Below are 24,326 nucleotides of genomic sequence, written 5' to 3'. Positions count from 1 at the left end.
GTCAAAATACTATATAGTATAGCAGAACAATATACTATAGTTCAAAGTATTTATTCTGAAATCTTTCATTTTTTATGGAAATATTTGGAAGCATATTGAGTTAAAACACTTTCAGCATTGCTTACATTTATTAAATTTAAAAAGTCAATCCCATATTACATATTTAAAGATCATTTGTGCACCCTATGCATTACATTGTGCCATGGGAAATGATGATTTAAAATTCCTTTTCATAAAGTGGACTCTCAGTTATTAATTATTCTATTAAAAAATATGCACTCTGCTTACCATTCAGCTGCATAGGGCATTCGTTTCCTTCTCTTAAAAACATAGTCCTGATTCAATATTAAGCTTTATTAAGCGGTTGCAATATATTTTCAGATACGTGACTGGATTTTAGGCATGGCTGATCTGATCTCTTTGCAGAGTTTGCACGTACATTTGAGACCTTAACCATAGGAGGTGATTCACAAGTACAGATTTTAACTTGTATGCAGGTCTTTACAAACACAGGTCTCAATCCTAAAAAGACTAATGTGCTTAGCTTCGAATTGGGATAGCTGTACATGGGTTAACAAATCTCCATATTATTGAGCATAGGCATACATGTTTTCAGAAGCAAGACTTGTGTTAGTCAAATAAATTTGAAATTTCTTCCTGGTGAACAACGAATAATATGGAAACATCTTTTTGTTGTAGCATTAACAGTACATTTAATTAAATGATTGCTTTAAAAGTTCAGATGACTCTTTTAAGATGTCATATTTTAAAATTCCATGTTTCAGTGGTGTAGGTTGTAGCCATGTTGGTCTACGGACATAGGAAGAAAAGGTTTGTTAGGTAAGTCCAATATCTTTTATTAGACCAATTCAAATAGCTGGAAAAATTCTTCTTAGCAAGCTTTTGGGCACAAACACCCTTTGTAAGGCTTCCTCAATAGGCTGTCAGCCTGACAAATGGTGGTTGTGTCTAAAAGTTTGCTAAGAAGAATTTTTCCAACTATTTCAGTTGGTCTAATAAAAGACATTGGATTTATCCAAAGAATCTTGTCTACCTATATTTTAAAATTAACATTTTAAATTTCTCATTGTTAGTTTTTTTTAAAGCTTCATTTAGCTATCTGTGTTTGAAAGGTATCAGTTTGCTGGTATCCCTTAGAATTTCAGTGAGACTTGCTAAAGTACCAGAATGAAGGCTAAGTAATACTATTAGACTGTTTGATTAAAAAGAAGAGCATATCCATCAGCGACTGACTTACTATCTCTATTGTAAATTTCTTGGATAACAGGAAGTAATTTCCTACTATTCCCAGTATTCCTTAGATGAAAAGATGAGAAGTCATATGGCTCTGGACTGGATTATGAAGGAGCAAGAATCTCCAGGAATTATTTCCCAGGAGCTACAACTGTCGCTTCGAGAGCTTGAGGAAGCCAGGAAAGCTGGACAAGAACTGAGGTTTTACAAAGAAAAGAAAGAAATACTGAGTTTAGCACTGACCCATCTCTACAGTGATCAAGTTACCTCATATTCAAACAATGATGATCAAATGAGCCTGACCCTAAGCGGGTCTCACAGCCTTGCTGCCTTGAAGTAGGATTATAACAGTGAACTCTAACATACTAATCCTTGGTGATTAGGCCATGTATGGAAGTAGTAGAAGTTGCTTTCCTTTGCTGTTTTAAATTATGAAACCACTAGAATTGAGAAAATCTTATTTTTGAAGGCAGGTATTATTTTCCTGCTTCAGGCCAACACAAAAGAACTTTGGTCATTTAGTATATTGATGTTATTACACTGTAGATAGCTTGAGAACACCCTGAAGAAAACTTAGTGATGGCAATTACACACACACACACACACACTCTTTCTGGCCTAACTATATATATTTGTTGATCAATGCAAAACTTTCCTCAGGTTGCAGAGATGTAAGGGATATTTAGTCTTAATGTCCAGACAGTCCTTTTGATTAAAAAACAGAACAAACAGTATCACTACATTTGCAACAACACACCATTACAGTATCTGTTATCTTACCTAGCTCTGTTAACACTAGATCAGCAGTCAACAGCATTGTCCGGTAGCACGCTAAAATGGCCCAACTTGTATCCAGCATGGGCCAACATTAGGACACAGCTGCTACCTGCTTCTCCCTGCTGTCTAGCTTCAGTGCAGTGTATGCAAAGCCCCACCACCACCAAATGCCACCAAGGCACACCACCTAAACACTACCAATGCACCAGCCCCAATGGTTCACATCCCATAGGCCACTGGTTGTTGACCTGTGCATTATTATTTGGATTACTGAAGTCCAAAAATGTAAGCAAAGGATGGCCAACAATATTGAAATGCACTGTCTCCTACTATGTAACATAGAGTATGAATTAAAAAAATACCAATAGCCTATTTGCAGGGATCATTTAAGGGCATTTTCCTGAAGCTTCAGTCTAGCAAATCCCTGTCTTGGCAGTGTAGAAGTGATCTTGTAGCTGTGACGGTCAGAAAATATGTGAGGGGCAAGGATTCTTATGAGTGATATATTTTATTAAACTGTGCAGTTGGTCCAATATTATCCACAAGACTCTTTGCCTCTCACAAAATTCTGCCTTAACACTTTTGTTGTGTACTTTTAAGTAGTAGAGATGGGTATTTTGAAACTATATGACTTTTTTAAAGAAATGTAAGTAAGGGTACAGGTAGGTACTGAGTAAACTAAGAGTTGTTCAGCAGGCATGATAGAGTTTCTGCTGTTAGAAGGAGATAGAAGCCCATGGCAAGAGAACTAATCTTACCTTCAGAAAGAATAATTTTACAAAGTGTCAGTTTTCTTGTATATCAATTCTTTGGGAGAATGCTGTCTTTATTCTGTGTTTGTACAATGCCTACCACAATAGGACCACATTCGCAGTTGACTGCTGACATCACCAAAGTAGATAGAATAAATAAAATGTGATTAATGCCAGCCTTCCCAGACTTTGGGTGGAAAGTCACTAAGTATCTTGGGAGAGAAAGAAAAACTATCATTTCTATTATGTGTCCCAGCAGCATCTATGGAAGGCTAGAAAAGAAACCAGCTGCTGCTTCAGAATCAGTTGGGACCAAGATTATGTATTTTTAATTCTGACTTTGTTCTTTCTTTATTTCTGTTCATTTAAGAAACTTATGTTTTAATGAGGAACCATCAAGTATGAGTTTACCACAAACAGAAATCTACCTTACAGAAACACTTCACCATATTAAACTGGAGAACGTCTACAAGCACAATTCAAATTCTTAAATGGGAATCTTGCCAATTATGTCACTGACATAGAAACTAAAAATCTGCATTATTAATTATTCTGGTTTATCAACGGATAGACTATGCAACTGTCTGGCTCTAAGAGCAAAAGTAATACATCCCCTTTTCATTAAGAAAACATTAACCTCTAATAACACGAACCCCTTTATTCAGGGTGGGCTTCAAGTTTGCAATAATTCAGCAAGCATAATGAGTCTTACACAGCATCAGTACCAGCAAATTACACAAGCTCCATTTTGTATTTATGATGATTATTTTAATTGCCTATCTAACTCCCATCAATACGGTGGTTAAGCACCACAAAGTATTTAAAATAGCAGAACACGAATGTCAATGTATTGGAAAAACTGTATGTACACTTTTGTCTCTTCTTTGTGGAAATAAGCACTTATACTGGACACCTAAAATGGACTGATCACTTCCGACAAGCTTTGCAAAGCTAAAAGTTTAATTTTTCCTAACAGCTACTTCATTCTAAGAAAGGGAATGAGCCATCCATAGAGAAATCAATACAGTTATGCAAAGCCAAATTAATACTGAAATGATGAAATTCTGCATAACAGCACATTGTGCTACTGCAAAGTAACTGAATAACGTAATCTGCTTTCTGGTGGACACAGAATTCAACTCAGAGGAAATAAATGATAACTACTTCCCCATTTCTGTTTTCCCATAGTTTCAATCATGTTTCTCCTTCACCTTTTGCCTGCCCCTGCTGCTCAAGCACTTTGGAGCATCAGATCCCTTGCATGTTTGTCATATATCCTTCATCCTGTTTTTCTTTTGTTACTAATCAATATTAGTATTCTAGCAAAACATGCACTCCCTCCAGCTCATCTTCCCAGGGGACTCTTGTGTTGTAGGCCCAATAATTTATGTTGTACCAATACAGCAACAGTCTATCATTACAAACTAAAACTGTTATTGCCTACATAGAATATACAATAGGTAGAGTCTGCATACTAATTTATCTATTCTTTATATTTCATACCTTATTTTGATATTGAACTCAAGGGATACTGGTGTGTGGTTAGCAAAGATTCTCTGGAAATAAATGAGGTATTGAGAGAAAGACTATTGTACATAGTCCCTGTATTTATATATTGCAATACAGTGAGTTGCCAGATGTTATGGAGATATAAAATCACCTTAGTGTGCAACCACAGAACTTTTTCAGTGGGACACTTAAGTAAAGGATGCTCAAACATTTTATGGAATTCCATTGCTGCCCCAGGGACCTGGGAAGCAAAGGACTATAGTAGCTTATAATAACTAAAAGCCAGAGGGCTATAAAATGTTTCCCTCTTTGCTCCAGTGCTTGAACTCTTTACCTCTGCAAGGAAGAAATAGGAGACAACTTTCAGCTCCTTCTTCACAAAGGCATGAAACCACAACAGTAGATTTAATTCCCTGAATAGAATAATGTATTGCATTCAGTTAATTCCACAGTAATGACAAAAAAATATTAGTTACTTTAATTAGTGGACAGACAAAAAAAGATCCTGCCCTCATTCTTTCTGATTTATTCATGTTCCCATGTATTGGAATATTCCTATTAAAAGACTTGAATTATATGCCCTATTAGACAGGACTTGGGCTGACACTATCAGTAAGTCTGTTTTTTACCAGCTGTTTGTAAAAAGCCAGGGCTCCTTTGCTGATACACCATTAAAAAGAGGCTTAAGAAGGCTCCGTCTCGCTGCATGAGCCACTTCATCCCAGGCATTGCTGTTCTCACACACATTAAAAGTTGGGTTTGCAGGATCCAAAACAAATGGCCTGAGAGAGAGAAAAAGAAAAGATAAGAATCAATATAGATGTCACTACCAAATCTGAGATCTAGCCATTTAGTAAGACTCAAATATAGCACTGATTTAGATTTGCAGCCAATGCAGAGTTAGTCCAGTATCATGAGTAAGTAACTGTTTTTATCTTAAGATTAAAACAAAGAAAACTGGTGTTTCAAATATGTTGTAAAAATCAAGGTAATTGAAGATACATTCGGTGCCAAAAATAAGACATCACTGGATTTTTGCCTCATCTATTCTATTTCTACTTCACTAGTGTCCTTAACAGTGATGTAGGTTCCTTCTACACTTTACAATTATTGCATAATTAACTGGTTAATTGTGGAGACTAGCTACATGTGCAAAGTAGCCATAAAAAGCTCCAATTAGACCTCAAAAGGGTGTGCTAACTCTACAGCTGGTTGCTATGCAGCTTTAATTTGCACACGTAGTAGGGTCTGCCCCTGTGGCTGGGAGCCCCATTGACTGACCAGGTTCCCAGCCACAGGGGTGCACCATGTCCAGCCAGGGCTAGAAGTCCCACGTCTGAGGATCCCAATAGCACCCCATGGTGCTGGGACACAGTCCCTCAACTGCGGACACTGGGTCCCAGCACTACCCTGTGATCTCCTAGCCACAGGGGCACCCCATGCAGTCCCAGGGCTAGGAGATGGTAGCTGCTGCAATCCTCCAGCTGTAGGGGCACACCACACACCCTCAGACTGGGAGAACCCATACAGCAACCCCACAGTGGGGCTCCCAGCCATGCGTGCCTGCTTCTTGCCAGTGCAGAGGGAGCCTGGGATGAGGCTTCCTCAGCACCAGCAATAAGGTACAATGGAATCTAATACACGATCTCACCATTATGCCTCCTGCCATGTGCACATGCAGGGCAGAGCCCAGGCCCAGGCTCTCCTCCATGCTAGTAGTAAGTCATGATGGGATCTAATAAGTGATACCACATTCACACTTCTTGCCATGCATGTGTGGTGATTCATGGATTACGCATTCAATCCCATCTTGCCTTTACCTGCATGTGTAGAGGGGCCCTTATATCCCCATCCTTCTGCTCCTTCCTTTATGAAGTTGTACATTAAGCAAGCCTCCCAAGAGACCCGCTTACCCTCTCAGTGAGCAAAAAAAGCACAGTTTGGAGTGAATTTGGGGCCATGAAGTTAAAGCAGGAGGAGTTTTGAGCTTTCCATTCTCAACTAGTTTTCATTATTGGCATTACATAGCATCATCTGTTTTCTCTGGTTATGAAACTTACCTTTTCCAATTTCTCTCTCTCTTCAAGCTATCATTTAAATAACAAGTATTTTTAATAAGTACATGAAAGAAAAAATGGTAGTCACATATGCATATACAACTTGAATTGTGTCCCTTGGACATCTTTCATGATGATATCACATTCACAACATTTTCTATAAAACTTTCAACATGTGCAACTTCCTGTTGTACTGAATATACAGTACACAACTCACTTGTATGAAAATTACATACTATTTTGTACCTACAAACAGATAAAATATATTAAGGAAATAATAATGAAAAAATGCTAGGGGACATAGAGGAGCTTGGTTTGCAGATTATAATTAACTACATTCTCTGAATTGCTGCTATCCAAAGCTGGAATACTGATTGAAGACAAAATATGTAGCACAAGTGCTGAAAAAAATTATTAAAATGCATACCGTAGACCAGAAAAGGAAGCTCAATACTTAAGAATTCTGTAAGGATGCATGAGATTATTAGGACAATATTCATACCATTACAAACATTAAAACTATTATAAAATATTTGGCATCATGGATATGCAGGGGCAGATCCAGGATTTTGTAAAAGGGAGTGTGGAAGCAGTGACCAACACTTCAGGGGAGGCTACACTCCTCCTTCCAGCCTCCCCTGGGCAGACCACACTGTGGAGACAACAGCCAGAGACATTTTTTAAATTCTGAATCAGGTAAGAATCCTGCCTCCCTTTCTCGGTGCCCCCTCCTCCCCCTTCCCTTCCTTTCTTTTCATCCCCTGCCTGCCAAGCCACTGTCCCCAGCTGACACAGGGGTGGGAGAAGCTCCAAAGCTGCTTCTGCTCTGCTCCAGTAGGACGGTACAGGAAGCCAAGCTCAGCTGCAGACAATGACAGTGGTGAGTGGGTTTCTCTTCTCTGACTGTGTGCCTAGGCTAGTGAGGAATGCCCAGGGGGATCAGACAGGGAGAAGGACCATGCAGCTTGACTGGAGGGACTCTGGGGCACTCTCCTTTTGGGTCAGCAGGGGACAGCAGCAGTGATGAGTGGGGAAAAGTGGATGTGCCTCTGAAAATGATGAGGAAGGAAGTAAAGGGGTGGGGGGCGAGTGGATTCGGTAAAAGTCCCCAGGTGCTGCTTCCACAGCATGGTCCAAAACAGAGGTGCAACCACACAAAAGCACTCCCTGTTGATCTGCCCCTCTATTTATGAAAGGTTTTCTACAAGGAATATTATCAATAGACTCAACATGTAATTATATAATTGAAAATTAACATGCGCACAAGACCCAAACAATAATGATCTGTATTACTGTAGAACCCTTGTCGTGGACCAGGACCCCATAGTCCTAGGCATGATCAAAACAGCATATGAAAAAGAAAAACACCACAAACAAACAGCAAGCTTCATTCTAAAGGATTCTTAATCCCTGCTGACATTCCTGACATTGGCCATAGTATTTGTAAAATCCATAACTTGAAACAAAGACATTAGCTACCACTGGAAGTGATAGTTTAGCAAACATTTAGCTATTTTATAGCTCCTAGGAGGTCTTCTGAAGGAAGTCATTCTCCTGTAAGGAGAATTCACAGTTCATCATGCCCAAACCATTGAATCTCTCTAATGAATGTTCACAAAATGCAGAGCATCCTTCTCTCACTCTTTCAGATATCCTTCCTATAATTAAGTTACTGAAGTCTATTGAGCAGGTGGGAAGGATGTTTCTTTGCCCATGTATCTGCTTATCAGCCAGTCTGATTACATGTGTTTTGTCCTTCAATGTGCAGCAATATGTGAGTGGTCCATGCTTTGAGATGTATGTCACATTGTATACCGAAACCGTAAGTATAATTCTAAGGGCAGTGCCCCCGAAACAGTTTTGACACAAGCTATGAAGGCACCATGTGCCTGTTAAAAAAGACACTTTCACGTTTTAATGGAGACTTGCTTTGCCTTCCATGAACCTGAGAGGAAGAAAACCAAATTCAGCTATACAGAAATATAAGCATAATGACTATATTAAAATGATGGCAGAATTTCTCATATTGTTACCTGGTTTGTTTCTTCAACACCTTTTTGAAAGTTGTGCAATGGGGGCTGTAGTGTTTGTACCAAATGATGCAGATTTCAGAATACCGGATCAGGAGTATCAGAATAGCTCTCATGCCCTGAACAAGGCTGAAAAATATTGGTTTCCCAGCCAGCTGCCAGATGTAGACTGTGATGAGCTCTATAGCATAGGAAGAAGGAAGTCTGCGAAACCTAAGTATACAGAACCGAGACTTAGCATGTTACAAAGTGAACACAGGAAACTCTTACAAACAAAATGCAAGTAAAACAAAACATGAACTAGGAGCAAAAAAATCACTTCATACTTTATGTTGCTATTATCTGTTACAAGCATTATATAGCACTCCCTTTCAATGGCAAACAGGAAGGTCTGTTTTATTCTTTCTTATAAAAGAAAACTGATCAGTAAGGGCATGCATGAAGAAACGGGGGGCCCTAAATTGAAGCAGTGGGTTCTTACAAACACCACTTCAATTTAGGGCCCTTCAAACCCTCATGTCATGCACATACCTGAACTTACCTGCCTCTGGTGGCAGGGAGGGGAGGGAGAGCTGCTGGCAGGTGGAGCAGTCCCTGGGCTGTGGGGGCAGGGAGGGGGGAGGAGGCTGGTGCTTCCCTCCATGGCAGTGGCACCCTCCCCCACCAGGTGGCCCCCAGTTCAGACAGTCCCAGGGGGCACTGCAGCCTCAGGGGAAAGCACCAGCCCCCTCCACCACCACCCACCACAGTTCAGGTAGGCAGGCAGGCTCTGGGGGGAAAAAAAAGAAAAGATCAGGCTTGCCACTTTTCTTGGGCAAAGCTGCCTTCCGGGGCTGCTACCAGGCTGCCTGCACAGGCTTCCTACAGGGTCCCTGAGCTGCATGGAGCCCGGTGCTTCACTCCACAGCTGTAGGGAAGCAAACTAAATCTCCTCAGAGGAGTTTTAGTTTGCTGTGCCCCAAGTCATTTAAGGCGCTTTACACCACCAAATTTGCAACAGTGACTGGAATTACTGCACAGTGCGCTGCTGACATGTGTAAACACCAACATCACTGAAGCAGTGCAAAAACATTTAACCCGCTTTAAAGTGTTGGGCACACATGCCCCTCATTTCATCTATACATGGCCTAAGAGGGAGAATCAGACATCTTGGAAAAATTAGGAATCCAGGACTCAAAGGGACATCTGAGGTCATGGAGTCCAGTCCTTTCCTATTATAGGCAACCATTTCACATAATCTTCCCATAAAATCATTTAGGCTCAGATTAAAACTAGCTTGTTTTAAGATTGTTCCAGAACCTCACTCTTTTGATGCTTAAACATCTTTGGGTGTCTACAAGTGCTCCTGCAGAGCTGCTCTAATTAAAATGCTGCAGCATCACGTGTATTTCAGTGTTCCGCATTTCAAAATGGCCATGGGGGCACTTTAAGTAAAGCTCATTTAACAAGTTTTAATTAGTGTCCTTGCTACCATTTTGAAACACGGGACACTGAATACACATGATGCTGCAGCACACAGGAGAGTCTAACTGAAATGCTCCAGCAGACTCAGTTAATTGAGTCTTCTCTAAAACATACTAATTAGAACACATCAGAGCATGTGTACAGGCACCCTTTGATAGTGTGCAAATATGACAAAATCAGGTTCCTTAAAACATTTCCAAAAGATAAAAAATATATCAAAGAAAAGGAAATGTCATACACTGTCCAGTATAAATTCCCTGGGGGCTAAAAAGCCACAATTAGAGCTGGTTGAGAATGTTTCAATTATTTATATTGTTTTGTTAGAAAATTCCAATCCAAGCAAGTGAATTGTTGGAGCATATACACCAGTTTGAACAACAAAATATCTTCAATCCAGGATGAATTATTGAGTGAGAGAAAGACACCCCAGAATAGCCCAGCAATTAGCCCATGTGATGTGACAGACCAAAATCCAAATAGAATTTAAATCTTGGCCTCCCACATCACTAGTAAAGGCCCTAATAACTAAGCTTTTGACTATTCTTGTGTGGATTAGAGGGTCTCCTTGGCCCAGTGGATTCTTACCTGTTCCAAAAGGAAAACCTGAAAACACCCAACATAGAATATCCTCATGGGTAGTGAAGCTGTTTCCACTTATTTGGTCCCGTGGAGCAAGTCCAGTCCCCCCACATGGTCCTACAGTCAATCTCTCCCACCTTCACATACCACCTTAAACCCCTGCTGCCACCTTAATACACATAAACATAATGATGCTAAGCACTACCTATGATACATCTTGGCACTACCTATGCATAGAGACCACACACCACACTAGTAACACAGATTTGAGAAAACATGCAAGACATTCCACAAACACTTCAAAATACTATCAGTTCACAACAAAGGGTATCATCTGAAACCTAATGAAAGTGAGGGAAAGAGTCTTACTGATGTAAATAGAACTTTTTTTGATATCCCAGTGGATCTAGGCATTGTGTATACTTTTTAACGAGAGGGTTAATTTCCCAACACAGTGGGTGGTAGACTTAGTGAGTGCTGGCCTTTCATATAGGATGTTGTGCACTCTGTTCTGCATAGTGAATCATATGAAACATCTGAATCATAATGCATACAGCAAGCACAATACTGTTCTGGATACACTTTTCTTAAATTGATTCATCTTCAACATAAATGGGACATTTATTACAGCATAAATAAATTATTAGGTGGAAATTATTTCCTAAGCATCTATGATAAACAATAATTTTAAATAATTTAATGAAAATGGCTTTTACCTCCTGCAAACATGAAGGGAATTTGAATCCGCCAAAGCAAGAGCAGTGATTTGACAGGGCAAGGAATTTGCCACTATCAAAACAACCACTTCCTCTCAATGTCAAGGAAAGGTCATTCTCTTGTGAAACGCAACATACAGAGATAGTAGAAACCTGCCAGCTCATCTATTGTATACCCTTCCTAATGTAATACATCAAAACAAACAGCACTGTAGTATTCACCATTTTTTTCACTTCATCACTTTTTGGTCACTTTCTCCACCACACACAAGATGCACAAAACCCTTCACTTATGTATCATCACTTGATTCAGCATGTGGAGCTTATTCTCAGATCCACACAAGACTTGGGGACCAGATTTCCTAACAGTACCCTCAGGACCGCAAGAAAATGTCATATGCACCTCTCTGCACCAGCACGGGCTCCGGCAACTAGCAGAAAGAGGAAGAGTATTTAGCTTTCTTGGAGAAAACAGCCTTAGTTTCCATTGAGGTCTTCATAAAAGATGCGTCTCAGTAGGCTGCAGAGGAAATGCCTCGAACCACTAAAAAGGTCATGGTCATAGTTCCTGTATCACCAGGAGCACCCTCCTCCCCACTTTTTCATTTGAGGAAGCTGGTGATATGGCTGTTAGTGTGCCTTCCTTCACAGTATTTTTCCTGCAAGTGAAAACCCAGAAGCGAATCCAGTCCATATGCCCACATAACTAAGAGTTGCTAACTATGAGTCAGAGTTCTGCTATTACCTGCTAAATTTGTGAGAGTTTCTGGGAACATAAACTTGTCCTGAAATTGATGAAATTATTTAATGCAGTGACTAGATCTCTGCACATGAGATGTCTCTGACTGTTGTTCTTCTTACTCCTCACAGTATACTGTGTGTTACAGTATGATAAAATCCTTAGATGTTGTATTGGAAAACAGTACAATTGTGGGATTTTTCTGAATGAATTACAAGCTTGGAAATGGATCATTTGTGTGGATCACGTCTCAGAACAGGAGATCAGCAGCAATTAGAACACCAAATTGCTTCTACTTTAATGATCTTATATAGTGTTATATACTTCTTCATTTAACTGCTCTACTAAAGTGGACTGAAAGTGGAAAAATACAGGGTTTTAGAAAATATAAAACTATTACAAAGTAGGGCTGTGTAAAGCTTCGGTCACTGATTCAATTCAGAGGAGATTAGGCCCAATTTGGCAGCTGAATCTCTGAATCCGAATTGAATCAGAAGACCCATTAAACTCTCTGAATGGAATTGGAAGCCTCTGATTCAATTCAGAGATTTGGAGAGATTCGATGATTTGGATGTAGACACAGCTTTATATGTTTTTTTCTACATACCTCGAGGTACCAGACAGTTTGTGAACACTGAGATGGTGGGGCAGATGGAGCGTCCCACAGGAGCACAGGGAGGTCCCCAACGCACTCGGTGGTGAACCCGGAAGTGGATCAGAAGCACTTCCAGTCCACTCCCAGGTCTACTGCAGAGCATGCAGGGGACCCCCTGCCCTCCCGGCTTGGCAACTGGTGCCTCCTGGGTCTGGGGGGGGGGGCACCCAGGATCCCCCCATGGCTGATCGCTGAGCCAGAGGGGCATGGGGGGAGGGGGAGAAGTCCTCTGCATGCTCAGCGGCAGACCTGGAAGTGGACCGGAAGTACTTCCAGTCCATTTCCGGATCTGCAGCAAGCATGAGGCACCCTCCCCCCCTCCCCCCCGGCCGCGCTTCTGTAGGATGCTGCATCCACCCCACCATCTCAGCATTCACGAGTCATGCCTGGTACCTTGAGGTGTGTAGAAAAAACATTTAAAGCTGCGTCTATGGTCAAATTGCTGATTCTCTCTGAATCAGAATTGAATCTTCAGATTTGGATTCGGCCGAATCAAATTGGGAGAGTAATCTGAATCAGCAAATCGAATCATTGTCCCCCAAATCGGGCTGAATCCAAAACTAAATCAAATACAGCCTTCTTTGCACACCCCTCCTATAAAAATGGGCTTTGTAGAGTAAGAAAAAAATTAAGCTCTTTTAAAAGAATCTAAATCCATGTCAGAGACTTATTTCTGAAAAAAACAGGAGAAAAAGAGAAGGCAAAGAATCGCCTGAAAGTCAGTGGAGACAGAAGTGGGAGCTATCTAAAGAGTCTAACCTGGAGTGAATATATTAATTTATCCTCAAAAGGTCCTTATAGAGCAGCATATTATCATTGCTCATTTTATAAACAAGATTATATTATATTCTCATTTTATAAATAAAATTAAAGTAGTTTGCCCCAGGTCATAAAGGAACACTAGGGAATATTTGGCAACTGAACCCAAGATCCAGAAGTCACCCTTCCCTTGCTTTGCTTTCTAAAGTATCTTCTACATACTAAACTAATTGTTCTGTTTACTGGTTTAAAAGAAGTCAGTACAAGTCCCATATTTTAGAAAGCTTAGCCTAGTCAACCATATTTGCTTTACACATTGCTATTCTGTTTGGCTGAAAGGACTTCAGAAATAGTGTTAAAAAATCCCAGTCATGCATTTGTTAAATCTGTCACACAGGCCTCAGAGATAGGGGGTCTTCTATCCCAGTGAATAACCTTAACCATAACAGAACCACAAGACTGTATATTAATGGTGCTAACATAGCTGTGGAGTATTTTATTTTCCCCTCCTCCCTCATCTTGGTGTGAGATGCTGCATAATCATATCACAGTCTGGGCTGGACATAAAACAGTCATTAATATGTCATGGTGAAACATGATATAGGTATCTTGTGTATCATATAAGATGTTTTACAGTACTTTGCTGTTCATTAAAAAAGGGGAGTTAAAAGAAGGGAAAGGCCTATTCAGCTGTTAGTACATACCTATTTTGTTCTGTTGGCATAGCAAATGAAGTCCTGAACCAATACTTAACCAAGCGCATCAGATCCTTCACCTGCACAGTGGATTCCTTGATAAACTCAACCTGGTATGGCAGCAGAGACATCGTGTACAGCTGGATTTTGTCAGCATCGTGACAGAGATACAGCTTGTGGTAAAAGCTCCATTTTAAACCTGTAAACCCCAAAAGATACAGAATGCCACAATTATTCTTTCTTCCCTACTATTTTTTCATCAGATTTAACAGTGAAGCTGAAAAACCTACTATGAAGTCCTTTCATATATCATACAAGCCAATAAAATTAACAGACCTCTTCTATATCCAAATTAAATTAAATTTACTTCAAGTCAGATAAAAACACATTAACCCCAGAAACATTATTTAAAAAACATTATGTTTAACCAATCTAATCTCTTATGTATGAGGATTATGCTAAATCTGCTTTGTTCACCTTAACATATTGCAAAACTGCCCAATATATGGCCTTTGTTTGACAGCAATTATGTACCTGCACATATGGAGTTAAAATAATACTTTCTACTGAGTTATAATCTGATTTTTCTGTCATTTTAAATCATTGCATAATCTGTCTACAAAACAGAAAATCATAAATGTACCTTTTTTTTTTTCCTACCAACTTGAGCCAAAATCTTTCAATACACGCATGAGTGGCAAAATGAATGCCTAGTATATGCATCATTTGTCTGACTTTGTACGGCTAATGTTTATGCAGTCAGCTGTAGAACTGTCTACTTGTCTGCATAAGAACCTGATTTATATATGTGAGAGCCATCACTGTGAGGAATTACTCCCTGCATCATAATCAAACCTTTTGCACTAAGGCAAGATTAATGGTTTTCACACATGGAAGTTGTCAAAAAAAGATGTCACATATAGAATGGTGTGAAATTAGTATAGTATGGTATAGTATATTATGTCACATATAGTATGGTATGACACCAGTTGAAAGAAATCTCATAAACTTGCAGCTAAGTACACCATATACAAGAGGATGTTTAAGCGTGGCAATACCTCTGCCCCATGTGAGTGTTTTCTGGGGCTGGACAGGTGCATCATAGCATTTCATATGGAATCAAAAAGCTTCACTATAATTAGTATGTGACAAGGCAAAAGGATTATGTCCCTCAAAACCAAATACTGTAGCTGTCAAGACTGAAGTAGTCCTACAACATGACTTTGCTGGGTAAAGGTTGAATGTATTCAAACGTATGAGGACCATAACTGGTTGTAGGTAATCACACCAAAAAAGAAAGTTCCTTACTAAAGGAAAATATTGAACACTTACCTGTCGATGGCGCAGGCCCCAGCATTTCATAACAGGGCATGATATCAAATGAGTGACTGTGGAGATTCTTATAGCACTTGAAATTAAATCGTAAGGAGAACTGGGTCCTTTTCTTCATCGTTATCCTAACATAAGCATTTTTAATAAAATATTACTTAACCATAATATGGAGGGGAGGTAGCATGTAAGGGTTCAGCTATACAGAATTGTGGGTGCAGACAAATGACTGGAAAGTCTCTCAATGCACATGGAGGAAAAAAACAACAACACATACATCCAAAAGAAAGGAGAAAGTTGAAAAGGAGAAAAGGCAAAATATTGAGTGAATGAGTAAAGAGACAGCGACTGAAACAAGGGAAAAATGTTGGGTGGAGAAAGAAGAAACGAAGTATAAAAAAACCCAAGTAAATGAATGTGCATTTATATAAACAGAATAAATGAAAGAAGATAATGGAAAACAATATATGCCCAATAGGAAGAATCAAAGCAATATGATGAAGATACGAAAGCAGAAAAATAGTAACAAAAATGAAACCACACTATTTAGAAAACGTCTTGGAAAATGTGAGAAAAAAAGTGAGACAGACAAACAAACAGTTAACCTGAGCCAAGTGTTATTATTTCCAAAACAAAGACTACAGAATTTCTATTTCTGTTCCTCATGATTTTTTTTTCCTAATTGGAATGAAACCATCTTTCTGAACACAGAAAAGTCCCAAGAAGCAGTAATTCCAAGTTTGGAGGAGATCTATCTGCAATTTCACAATCTGTTACTCAAAAGGAATATTTTAGTAGTTTCCAGAATGGAACAGCGTTAAATAAAGATTAGGTGTGAACCAAGCTGGCCAAGAAAGACAGGCCCCTTAACATGTTTTATTTTGAATTAGGCTGGATTGCCATTGAGGAAAAATTCATGAGGAGGCACCCTTTGGTATTCATGCTTTGCTTCCAGAAACCCAGAGTCTAGCGATCTTATTTCCACAACACAGTCTTTCCTGGCTAGGAGACACAAGATTCCCCTTAAGCCTAGGTCTGCTACCTTCAGGAGTTGTCCTTTTGGATCACCGGGGATCACAATAAGGCAAAAGCTAAAAAAAAAAAAAAGATACTTCAGTATTTGTTTCTACCTTGAATAGAGCTTACTTAGCCCATTAGTAGTCAATAAAGTCGGGGGAAGGGCAATACTTCCCAGTATTGAAAAGCAATCTGTGTTGAGTCCAGTTCACCTGTCTACCATCACACTACAAAAGTGAGAGAGTGGGGGATGCAGGTGGGAGAAAAGGGCATCATTGTGGTTCTGACAAGATACCATTTAAGTCTTTAATGGGGATTTTAGCTATGGCTTTATTGGAAAGCACAGCATCATCCTGTGCCAGTTTTCTATTTTGGCTGTTATGTTGTGATTTTACTGCGGTGGAGTAGGCAGACTTGTAAAGCTCATCCTGAGATGGCAGTGTGACATCCAGCATAAGAAAAATTCCTGATACAGAGACTATATCCAACCATTTGGATTCAAACCTGCTGGTCCATGAAGACTTCTTCAGTCTTTTTCCTAAATCATCTATAACTTCTGGCAATTTCTTTTTGCAGTCGTCCAGATTTTCAAAGGCTTCACTAAATAGCACTATATCAACATCTGACCAGACTTGAGTATCCGTTCCTTTTATATACGAGCCTCCCTGTAACATAAGAGATTGCCAGAAAGATGACTAATACTTTCCCCTCTTGACAAAACATTTTCCTTTTGCTGGCTAACCAGGCTTTGGATGACCTTTCTCTTGCCCAACTACATGAAAGCAGTTTATTGCCTCATGTTACAAAAATGCAATAGAATTTGGGCCCCATACAGAGGTCTTTCTAAATGGTTTTGGGTTATTAACAGAGTTTAAAGCATCATTGTCTGTTTCTACCGTAGGGATAGAGGGATTGGGTTCAATCCCTACATCGCAAGACCACATCATGGTTTGCTGGGTGGGGTTTTGAATATGGTGTGGCCTTATTTATAGTCTCCACTTATGCTGAGCTGCCTTTAAGAGTAGGAAGAGACAGCCAGAGCCTTGATGAAATTGGGTATCAGATATATTTAATTTTCTAACAGAGATGCTTCTTAGTCACTCTATTCAACTTACTATCCAATAAAATTGCATCCTGTATTATATGACAAATAACTTCTCCTGTTTTTATCAAACATATTTTAAAGGAGACATGTCTATCCATGAAGACAGATTTATGCTTGAGATTTATTCCCTACTACAAACCCTGCAGTGAAGCATAAGAAGCCCAATTAAGCAAACCTTAACTCATGGCAATGACCTTGCCCTTGTGCATTTGGTACCGAATGAGCATTTTTATAACAGTAGATTGGTCCTTCTCCCACTAAAAGCTGTCTGTAATTCATAGACAAACTAAGTCCATTTCTTCATAGGCAGATGCCGGTGTCAAAAATCACCACTAATGCTAGAAGAGAAGCTTTGGGTGGAACAGGCATGGAAGCTGTATGTCCTCTTCCCTGCCCTGCCAGAAATGGCCTCTGCATACCAGAACAGGGGCGGGTTGGGCTGAGGAAGTTGGTACAGGTTCTGTCTGTGCTATACCAGTCCTACAGGGATATAATGGGCTTCAGTCTCGATCAAAATCATTTCAGCAGTTTTCAGAATATTAAATGGGCCAGTAAGGTGCTTTATATAAAAAGGTATGAAAACAAATTTGTCCAATTAAACAGATGTTCTAAAAGAGCCACTGCAATTATCAAGAAGGCATAACATGCTAGATGCACTTTAGAGACAAGAAACTTTTGGATTCTGTCTTTCAGTACTAGCCTTCTAAAAAAAGATCAAACCCTAGCAAAATACAGAACATTCAAATAATGCCCAGGGTTAATCCTTAAATCGAAACCATAAGGAAGTTCAGCATTTATAAACTCTCTCTCACTGGACTCTGCCAATGCAAGATGAGCTTATGAGACATATTTATATAGGTTGCAATGGAACAAGAGAAGAAACTATTATTTCTTCTCTTACGACTCTTATAGATGTGCAGTGAGGCTGCTCCAACGTGCTGTAAATCGATTAATTGCGTCTGCTGGAGAGCAGAAATTAACATGCTCCAGCAGACTCCAGCGTCACCTGTATTAGCATCCCCTCACTGAAAAATAGTGGTAAGGTGCTTTAAACTGAAGATCATTCAATGAGTTTTAGTTCAAAGCACCTGTCACCATTTTTCAGTGTGGAGACACTGATACATGTGAAGCTTGGGCATGTTAACTAGCGCAGATGACTAGTTAAAGCGCCCCCCGCCCTCCCCGATCACATCTATAAACACTCTTAGAGCCCAAAAATGGTTACCTTGATTAGACGAGCTATTGGTAACGGGAAGTATTCCTTGATCACATTAATAATTGCCTCTATTTCTAAAGCACAGGCAATGCTCACAGGGCCTGAGATAGGTCGAAGCTTTTCTTGCACAAATGCTTGTAGTTCTTGTGGGGTTCTATACTCCAAAATGTTCCCAGGTGAAAACCCAGTGGTCATTTGAGCTGAAAGGAAAAAAAATTAAAGTTTGATCATTAATATTTATTAGAAAGAATCTCTCATTTCTTGGTCTCTCATATCACTTTTCCAAATTAAGTTGAATTTATCTCCTGTGGGGAGATGCTAAGAAAGTCTCCTGTACAATCTTGCATATTCTTTAGCTGGCCTATTCATGGCAACACATGATCAATTACACATTGATCAGATTTATAAAGTTTCTGTTTTTAATCACATGTTTGTGCAGTAAATCAGGTTTTTATTTATTACTGATTCATCTTACTGCTTCTGATTTAAGGGGGTTAAGCATTTTGATTTGGACAGACCTAGGGGGCATTTACTTTCCAATGCAGCCTTTGAATTGTTTAGTTACTTCTTAAAGTAGGCTGGGAGACAAGAAGATGGCCTGCTGAACACAGCACACTTCTTGAATGTTTTGCTTATTTGCAGAAGTGTGTTCAGACACTGGAAGTCCTTGCACTAGATGTTTTCTCCCTCAAAGATGCTTAGGAACCCATTTGCACAGGATAAAATGGAAGAACCTGATACATATATTACAGTGGTTCCCAACCTTTTTTTGCTGTGACCCATTGCTGGAAGAGGAGTGCAGTAGCGGCAGTGGTGGCGGCCTGGGGGCAGGGGAGCTCCCAGCACGACTTGTCTTTTGTGTGTGGCACCGCTGGCACTGCCCCCACAACCTTCATTTGGGTCGCAACCTAAGGTTGGGAACCACTGATATATTATGAGCCCACATACACATATAGCTATTCTATAACCTTGAGGTTAAAAAAAAAAAAAAAAAAAGAGCGATCAAAGACCAGTTTGTGGTCATAGTAACTGGCTAGAGACACCCTTTAAAAATACTAAGTTATGTTTCATTACTGTATGGTAGTTATTTATTTAATATGGCTACAGCCTTTATGCCCAAAATGTTCTAAACTGTAGGGTGTCTTTTCTGATGGTATCTTAGGCAAACTCATCTATTCAATTTTTTTAAAAGGCTTTAAATTAAAACCTCACATATGAACTCTCTGCAAGTATGTAAAGAATGTCAACAACTTGACCAAACACGAAATAAAGAACTCCAAATGAACTTTCATAAACCAGAGAAGTACAAACCATGGATCATGAACTTAATACACAAGTTATTTCTTGCCTATACCCCAGTCAGTGCTTAAAACAACAAGCAAGTTAGAAGAGGGAAGACGGGTACAAACACAATCTCATCAATGAACATAAACTAACAAAGATGTAGATTTGCAATATACTTTTTTCATACTTTTGCATAAATGTATTTACTTGTGGAACATTGGTCTTAATATCCCTTTGTTTATACAAAAATACCTATGCTTATCCCTTTAGACATTCTCAAAACAAATAGTATTATATTTCATAACTTATCCAGACACCACCAGAAACAATACTGCAATTATGATACTCACCAGGAAGATTATTCCTAATCGCTTTCTTATGAAATCACTAATGACAGACTATCTGATCAGAAGAGATGCTGAAAACTTTAATTCCTACTGACTCTACCTCACATGGAAAACAGGCAACTCCCCCATCAAACTGAGTCTGTCAAAAAAGATGTTGATTTAAGTTGATGAGTAGTCAAGAAAAAAGAATTATTATGGGAATGGTCTCTTCCAAGGAAGAGTTTGAGGCTTATTCATCAGTTTCCTACTCAGATGGCTTTAACAACAGAACAGCCTGCTTGTTCAAAGCAACAGTGGTACCTTTCTTGCTGGCTGTGAAGCGATGATCTTGTTCCTCATGGTGCTCTCTACTGTGGATTGTTCCAAACTGCCTTCGGCACATCCTGCAGGAGGTTGACACCTCTCTGGCCACAAATTTTGCTTCCCTTTTCTGAGGCATGTCCCAGCAACACACTGATTTCTCACTGGTCGTCCTTTCATGGTTCACCTGTTAAAGCAAAGATGTAGCGCACCCATCATAGGATACTCAAATAGGGGGCTAGACAGTACGTTGAGTTGGAAGTAGCATCAGGAGCACAATTCAAGGCGAAATTTTCATTTTAAAGCACAGCATCAAGAGGAAGGGTAAATAGGAGACTATATAAAGCACACAAGAGTGCATCTACATGAGACATTAATTGAAGAGGTGCCTAATTAGCACCGCAGTAAAATCTCTGCCTCGACTCATGTGATCCTATTAGGCCACAGTAAACAAAACTCCACCATAAGATAGTACTTGTATTTAGTACAAGTACTAATAGTAGTACCTGTACTGAATACAAGTACTTGTACTTTAATACAAGTACTATCCTATGGCAGAGTTATTACTGTGCAGCACCCCATGTGTAGACACTGACAGTTCTGGCTGGGGCACGAGGGTACTTCAGTGCAGTGGCTGCCTGCTGGCTAGCCCTATACTCTAGCATCCTTGTGGCCCAGCAGCCTCTTCATACCATATTGAGCTAGGTCAGAGCAGCCCCAGGATTGGGGGTTGACCACCCCTGCTCCCCTGCCAGCCAGGGCTGCTTTGACCTGGCTCAACATGCTGCAGTCCAGTGTGCATGTTCAAACACAGTGCCTGGGAGAAATAATCTCAGACGCAATATGCCAGAGTTTATTGCTGCAGGTTAATTGCCCATGTAGACATGCCAGCAGAGGATTACTAATAGTAGTAATAATAAAATAGAAATAGCTTCAATAGTATTGGAGTGATGATGCAACTGTGATGATCCAGGAAATATACAAGAGGCAAGGATTTTTGTGGGTGATATTTTTATTGGGGTAACTCTATGTTTGGAATGGACTTAGATGATCTTTTGGGTAACACACACCTGAATCCTTGCCTCCAGCAATAGTTCCAATAACTTCATTTTAAAGACCATCTTGGATCTTGCTACAATTTTCCATAAAATTAGGAATTCGTTCCATCCTTTAATAGAATTCTCCAAATACCTCCTATATCAGTAAATAAATTATGGACATTTGTTAGACAAAAATTCCCTGGAACTCAAAATACATCATCATGAGCATGATCTCAACATTTAATTAGACTACTTTAATAAATGAACTTCTTCAGAGAAAAGAGACTGAATCCACATGTGGTTTTAAGATCATGAAAGTACTGTTCTTATCTTCATTGTGTTGGTTTACTTTCAAAGCTATTTTAATGTAATTATGTTCTCTAGCAAGTATATTTTAAAGCTATTAAATGCATCGAATGAGAGACCAAGTGACAGACAAACATAAATAAAAGCTTGTACTGAATGTAGTAGTCTATAAGAACATGAGTGTGTACAAACAAAAAGATTTTTTTCTGGGTTTCTCAGGATTATTAAATATAGTTTTATGGGTCACATTCATCTTGAGGAATCCCTGAGATGCCTTACAAAGTATTTATATTGGGTCTATGTGCCAGGCTGCTATACTGAGATATTTGTGATACTACAGTTTTCACCTGTGGTATTTGCATGTTCGAATATGATACCTGGGAAAAATAAACTTGAACAATATGCCAGAGTTTATTGCTGTACATCAATTGCACAAGTAGAAGTGCCTGCAAAGGATTACAGATAGTAGTAATAACAAAACAGCAATAGCTTCAATAGTATTGGAGTGATGATGCAACTGTGATGATCCAGGAAATATGCAAGAAGCAGGGATTAAGAGGCAAGCTGAATGTTGACTTTTTAAATAGTGACTACAGTAAATAAAAGCAACACTTTCTTAGTGGAGAGCTGCAGTCAGTTGGTCTAGAACATAGTGCTGCATTCCATTTTTGGAAACTTGACAAATCAGATGAATAAAGATTCAAAGGAGCTAATGGCAGGTAAGGGATGAACAATAAAATAATTATTTTCTAAGTGTCTTCTAACAAAAACCATACTGTACATTTTTTCCTTTAGGAGTTCCCATAAATGCCAGAGTAAGGACTCTTCTATGCCAGGTCTGATTCTGACAGAACTTCCATTACGCCAAAAAGGTTTCTTTGACTTTCTTTATAGTTTTTATATGAAGTGTGATAGAGTTTCCTAGTCATATGTGCTACAGTTCATCTATGCTAATGCTTCAAACTAAATCACCATAATGTTTGATTTGCGAGTGACACAAGTGCAACATCCAGAAGAGGACTTACAAAAACTAGAGTATCCTTTGCACATCCTGAGCCCACAATACTAGAGATAATAAAAGAAAACTCTTCAGTTATTTTCTCGATCAGTCTACTAACACAAATTTTTATTCATATAGTACAGTCAAACTTTCAGGTTTCATATGTATTTAAACCAATTTTCTTTTGTAAGATGTACTCTCAGTTCCAATATAAACTTTTGCATTAAAAGTTAATATATGAGAAAGGAAAGAGATAGGAAATGAATGAAATGTGTGCTAGGAGAAAGAGGAATCAGAGCCAAACAACCTCACCTCTTCATGAGTCTGAAGCATCTCTTTTAAAATTTCTTTACCACATTTTTCACAATTAACTTTTCCAAGGTGCTTAGCTCGGAAATGATACCTCAAGGCTGTACAGCTGATGAAATCATTCCCACATTGCTCACAGTTGTAAGACTTGAGCGACCACATCCTTTACAAAAAGGAATAAAGGAAGTAGACTTCACTGCAGAGAAACAAGAAAGGGAGATGTAGCCATCTGAAAGACAGAACCAAACTACTATACTGAGCTGTGGTAAGGAAGTTAGTACAAAACATATAGCACAAATCAATACGATAATCTCCAAGATTGTTTTAAAACATGGTTAGTCTTACAGCCTGTAAGCAGATGCTGTTAAACAATTAGCAACACATTACTACTAGCTTCTGGTGTACAAAAGACAGACCACCTCCCCTGCCAATTACCGGTTTAATTATTTTCTGAAACGTAAGTTGCACTGAAGCACCAGTTTCTGTCCATTATTTTTCCATACATACTTTATTCAAAGAAGTTATTCCCATAGAAAGAGGAAAAAAAATGGAAAAGCCCCTTTAATTTTTGCCAACTACATAATTATTTATATATACTTATACATTTTAAAAAGGGAGCTAAATCACTTTTACCTCTGCAAAGAAACATTCAGTGTCCACTTCATGGCAAGTGTTTCTCTTTCTTCGTTTCCCAGTTACAGTCACTTGAAAGGACTGAAAGCATTTCTGGCTCCATTTCTCAGAACCTAGGAATTATGGGACAGGTAGTTTTTCCATGCTGCCATAATGAGTCCATTTCGTCATTCTGCTGGGGTCAGAGTTTTCAAAAGCAGGAAGATGTGTGTTCTGCAGCTAATGCTACCACTTTGACCCACACAGCTCTTACAGGTTGTCTACGTTGGGAAAGATTGATAGGCAAATCTACAAGTTTCTACTTGATGCAATCCAAAGCAAGAATAAAACACAAACAAACGCAGGAGACATTTTGTGTGCATGCACGTGCTCGTAATTGCAAGCTACTTTCCATCCAATATTCTATCCAAAACCTCGCTTCTCAGATTCTTCTCAGAGTTATGCTAAAAGTGTC

The 24,326-nt window shown here is 39.3% G+C and overlaps 2 protein-coding genes across 4 annotated transcripts in view; one reads left to right on the top strand and one right to left on the bottom strand.

The window, feature by feature from the left end:
- The window catches only part of LIX1 (limb and CNS expressed 1), a 61,898-nt gene extending 57,575 nt beyond the window's left edge, over positions 1-4,323 (top strand). Inside the window, exon 5 of one of the 3 annotated variants that reach the window (XM_090038322.1) lies at positions 1,289-4,323. In XM_090038322.1, coding sequence (XP_089894448.1) covers positions 1,289-1,594 — 306 coding nt within the window. In that variant the 3' untranslated portion in view covers positions 1,595-4,323. The remainder of the gene's footprint in view (positions 1-1,288) is intronic. The other 2 variants (XM_090038321.1, XM_090038320.1) reach the window with 2 other exon arrangements.
- Positions 3,006-23,966, bottom strand: LOC149868270 (2'-5'-oligoadenylate synthase 1A-like). Its single transcript, XM_090038319.1, has 9 exons — positions 23,873-23,966; positions 23,243-23,435; positions 20,585-20,771; positions 18,663-18,853; positions 16,837-16,997; positions 15,319-15,443; positions 13,996-14,185; positions 8,383-8,592; positions 3,006-5,074 (listed from the first exon to the last, which is right to left on the bottom strand). Exons 2-9 carry the CDS (start codon positions 23,399-23,401, stop codon positions 4,918-4,920), a joined length of 1,380 nt encoding a protein of 459 aa, XP_089894445.1. The 5' UTR covers positions 23,402-23,435; positions 23,873-23,966; the 3' UTR covers positions 3,006-4,917.
- Between the last annotated feature and the right edge of the window lie 360 nt (positions 23,967-24,326).

This window comes from Crocodylus siamensis, chromosome 3 (assembly GCF_052110815.1).
Source record: "Crocodylus siamensis isolate JL-2025a chromosome 3, ASM5211081v1, whole genome shotgun sequence".
Classification (NCBI taxonomy): domain Eukaryota; kingdom Metazoa; phylum Chordata; order Crocodylia; family Crocodylidae; genus Crocodylus; species Crocodylus siamensis.
The sequence above is the reverse complement of the archived record's forward strand: the minus strand, read 5'-3'. Positions and strand labels throughout refer to the sequence as shown.

Bases quoted from the DNA above. Each gene is read 5' to 3' on its own strand.
- LOC149868270 (XM_090038319.1), bottom strand. From the start codon at position 23,401: ATGTGGTCGCTCAAGTCTTACAACTGTGAGCAATGTGGGAATGATTTC. The intron at 16,998-18,662 runs GTAACCATTTTT...CTTATGTTACAG, and splicing joins CAATAGCTCGTCTAATCAAG to GGAGGCTCGTATATAAAAGG. The intron at 8,593-13,995 runs GTATGTACTAAC...CTGTATACTTAG, and splicing joins ATGCCAACAGAACAAAATAG to GTTTCGCAGACTTCCTTCTT.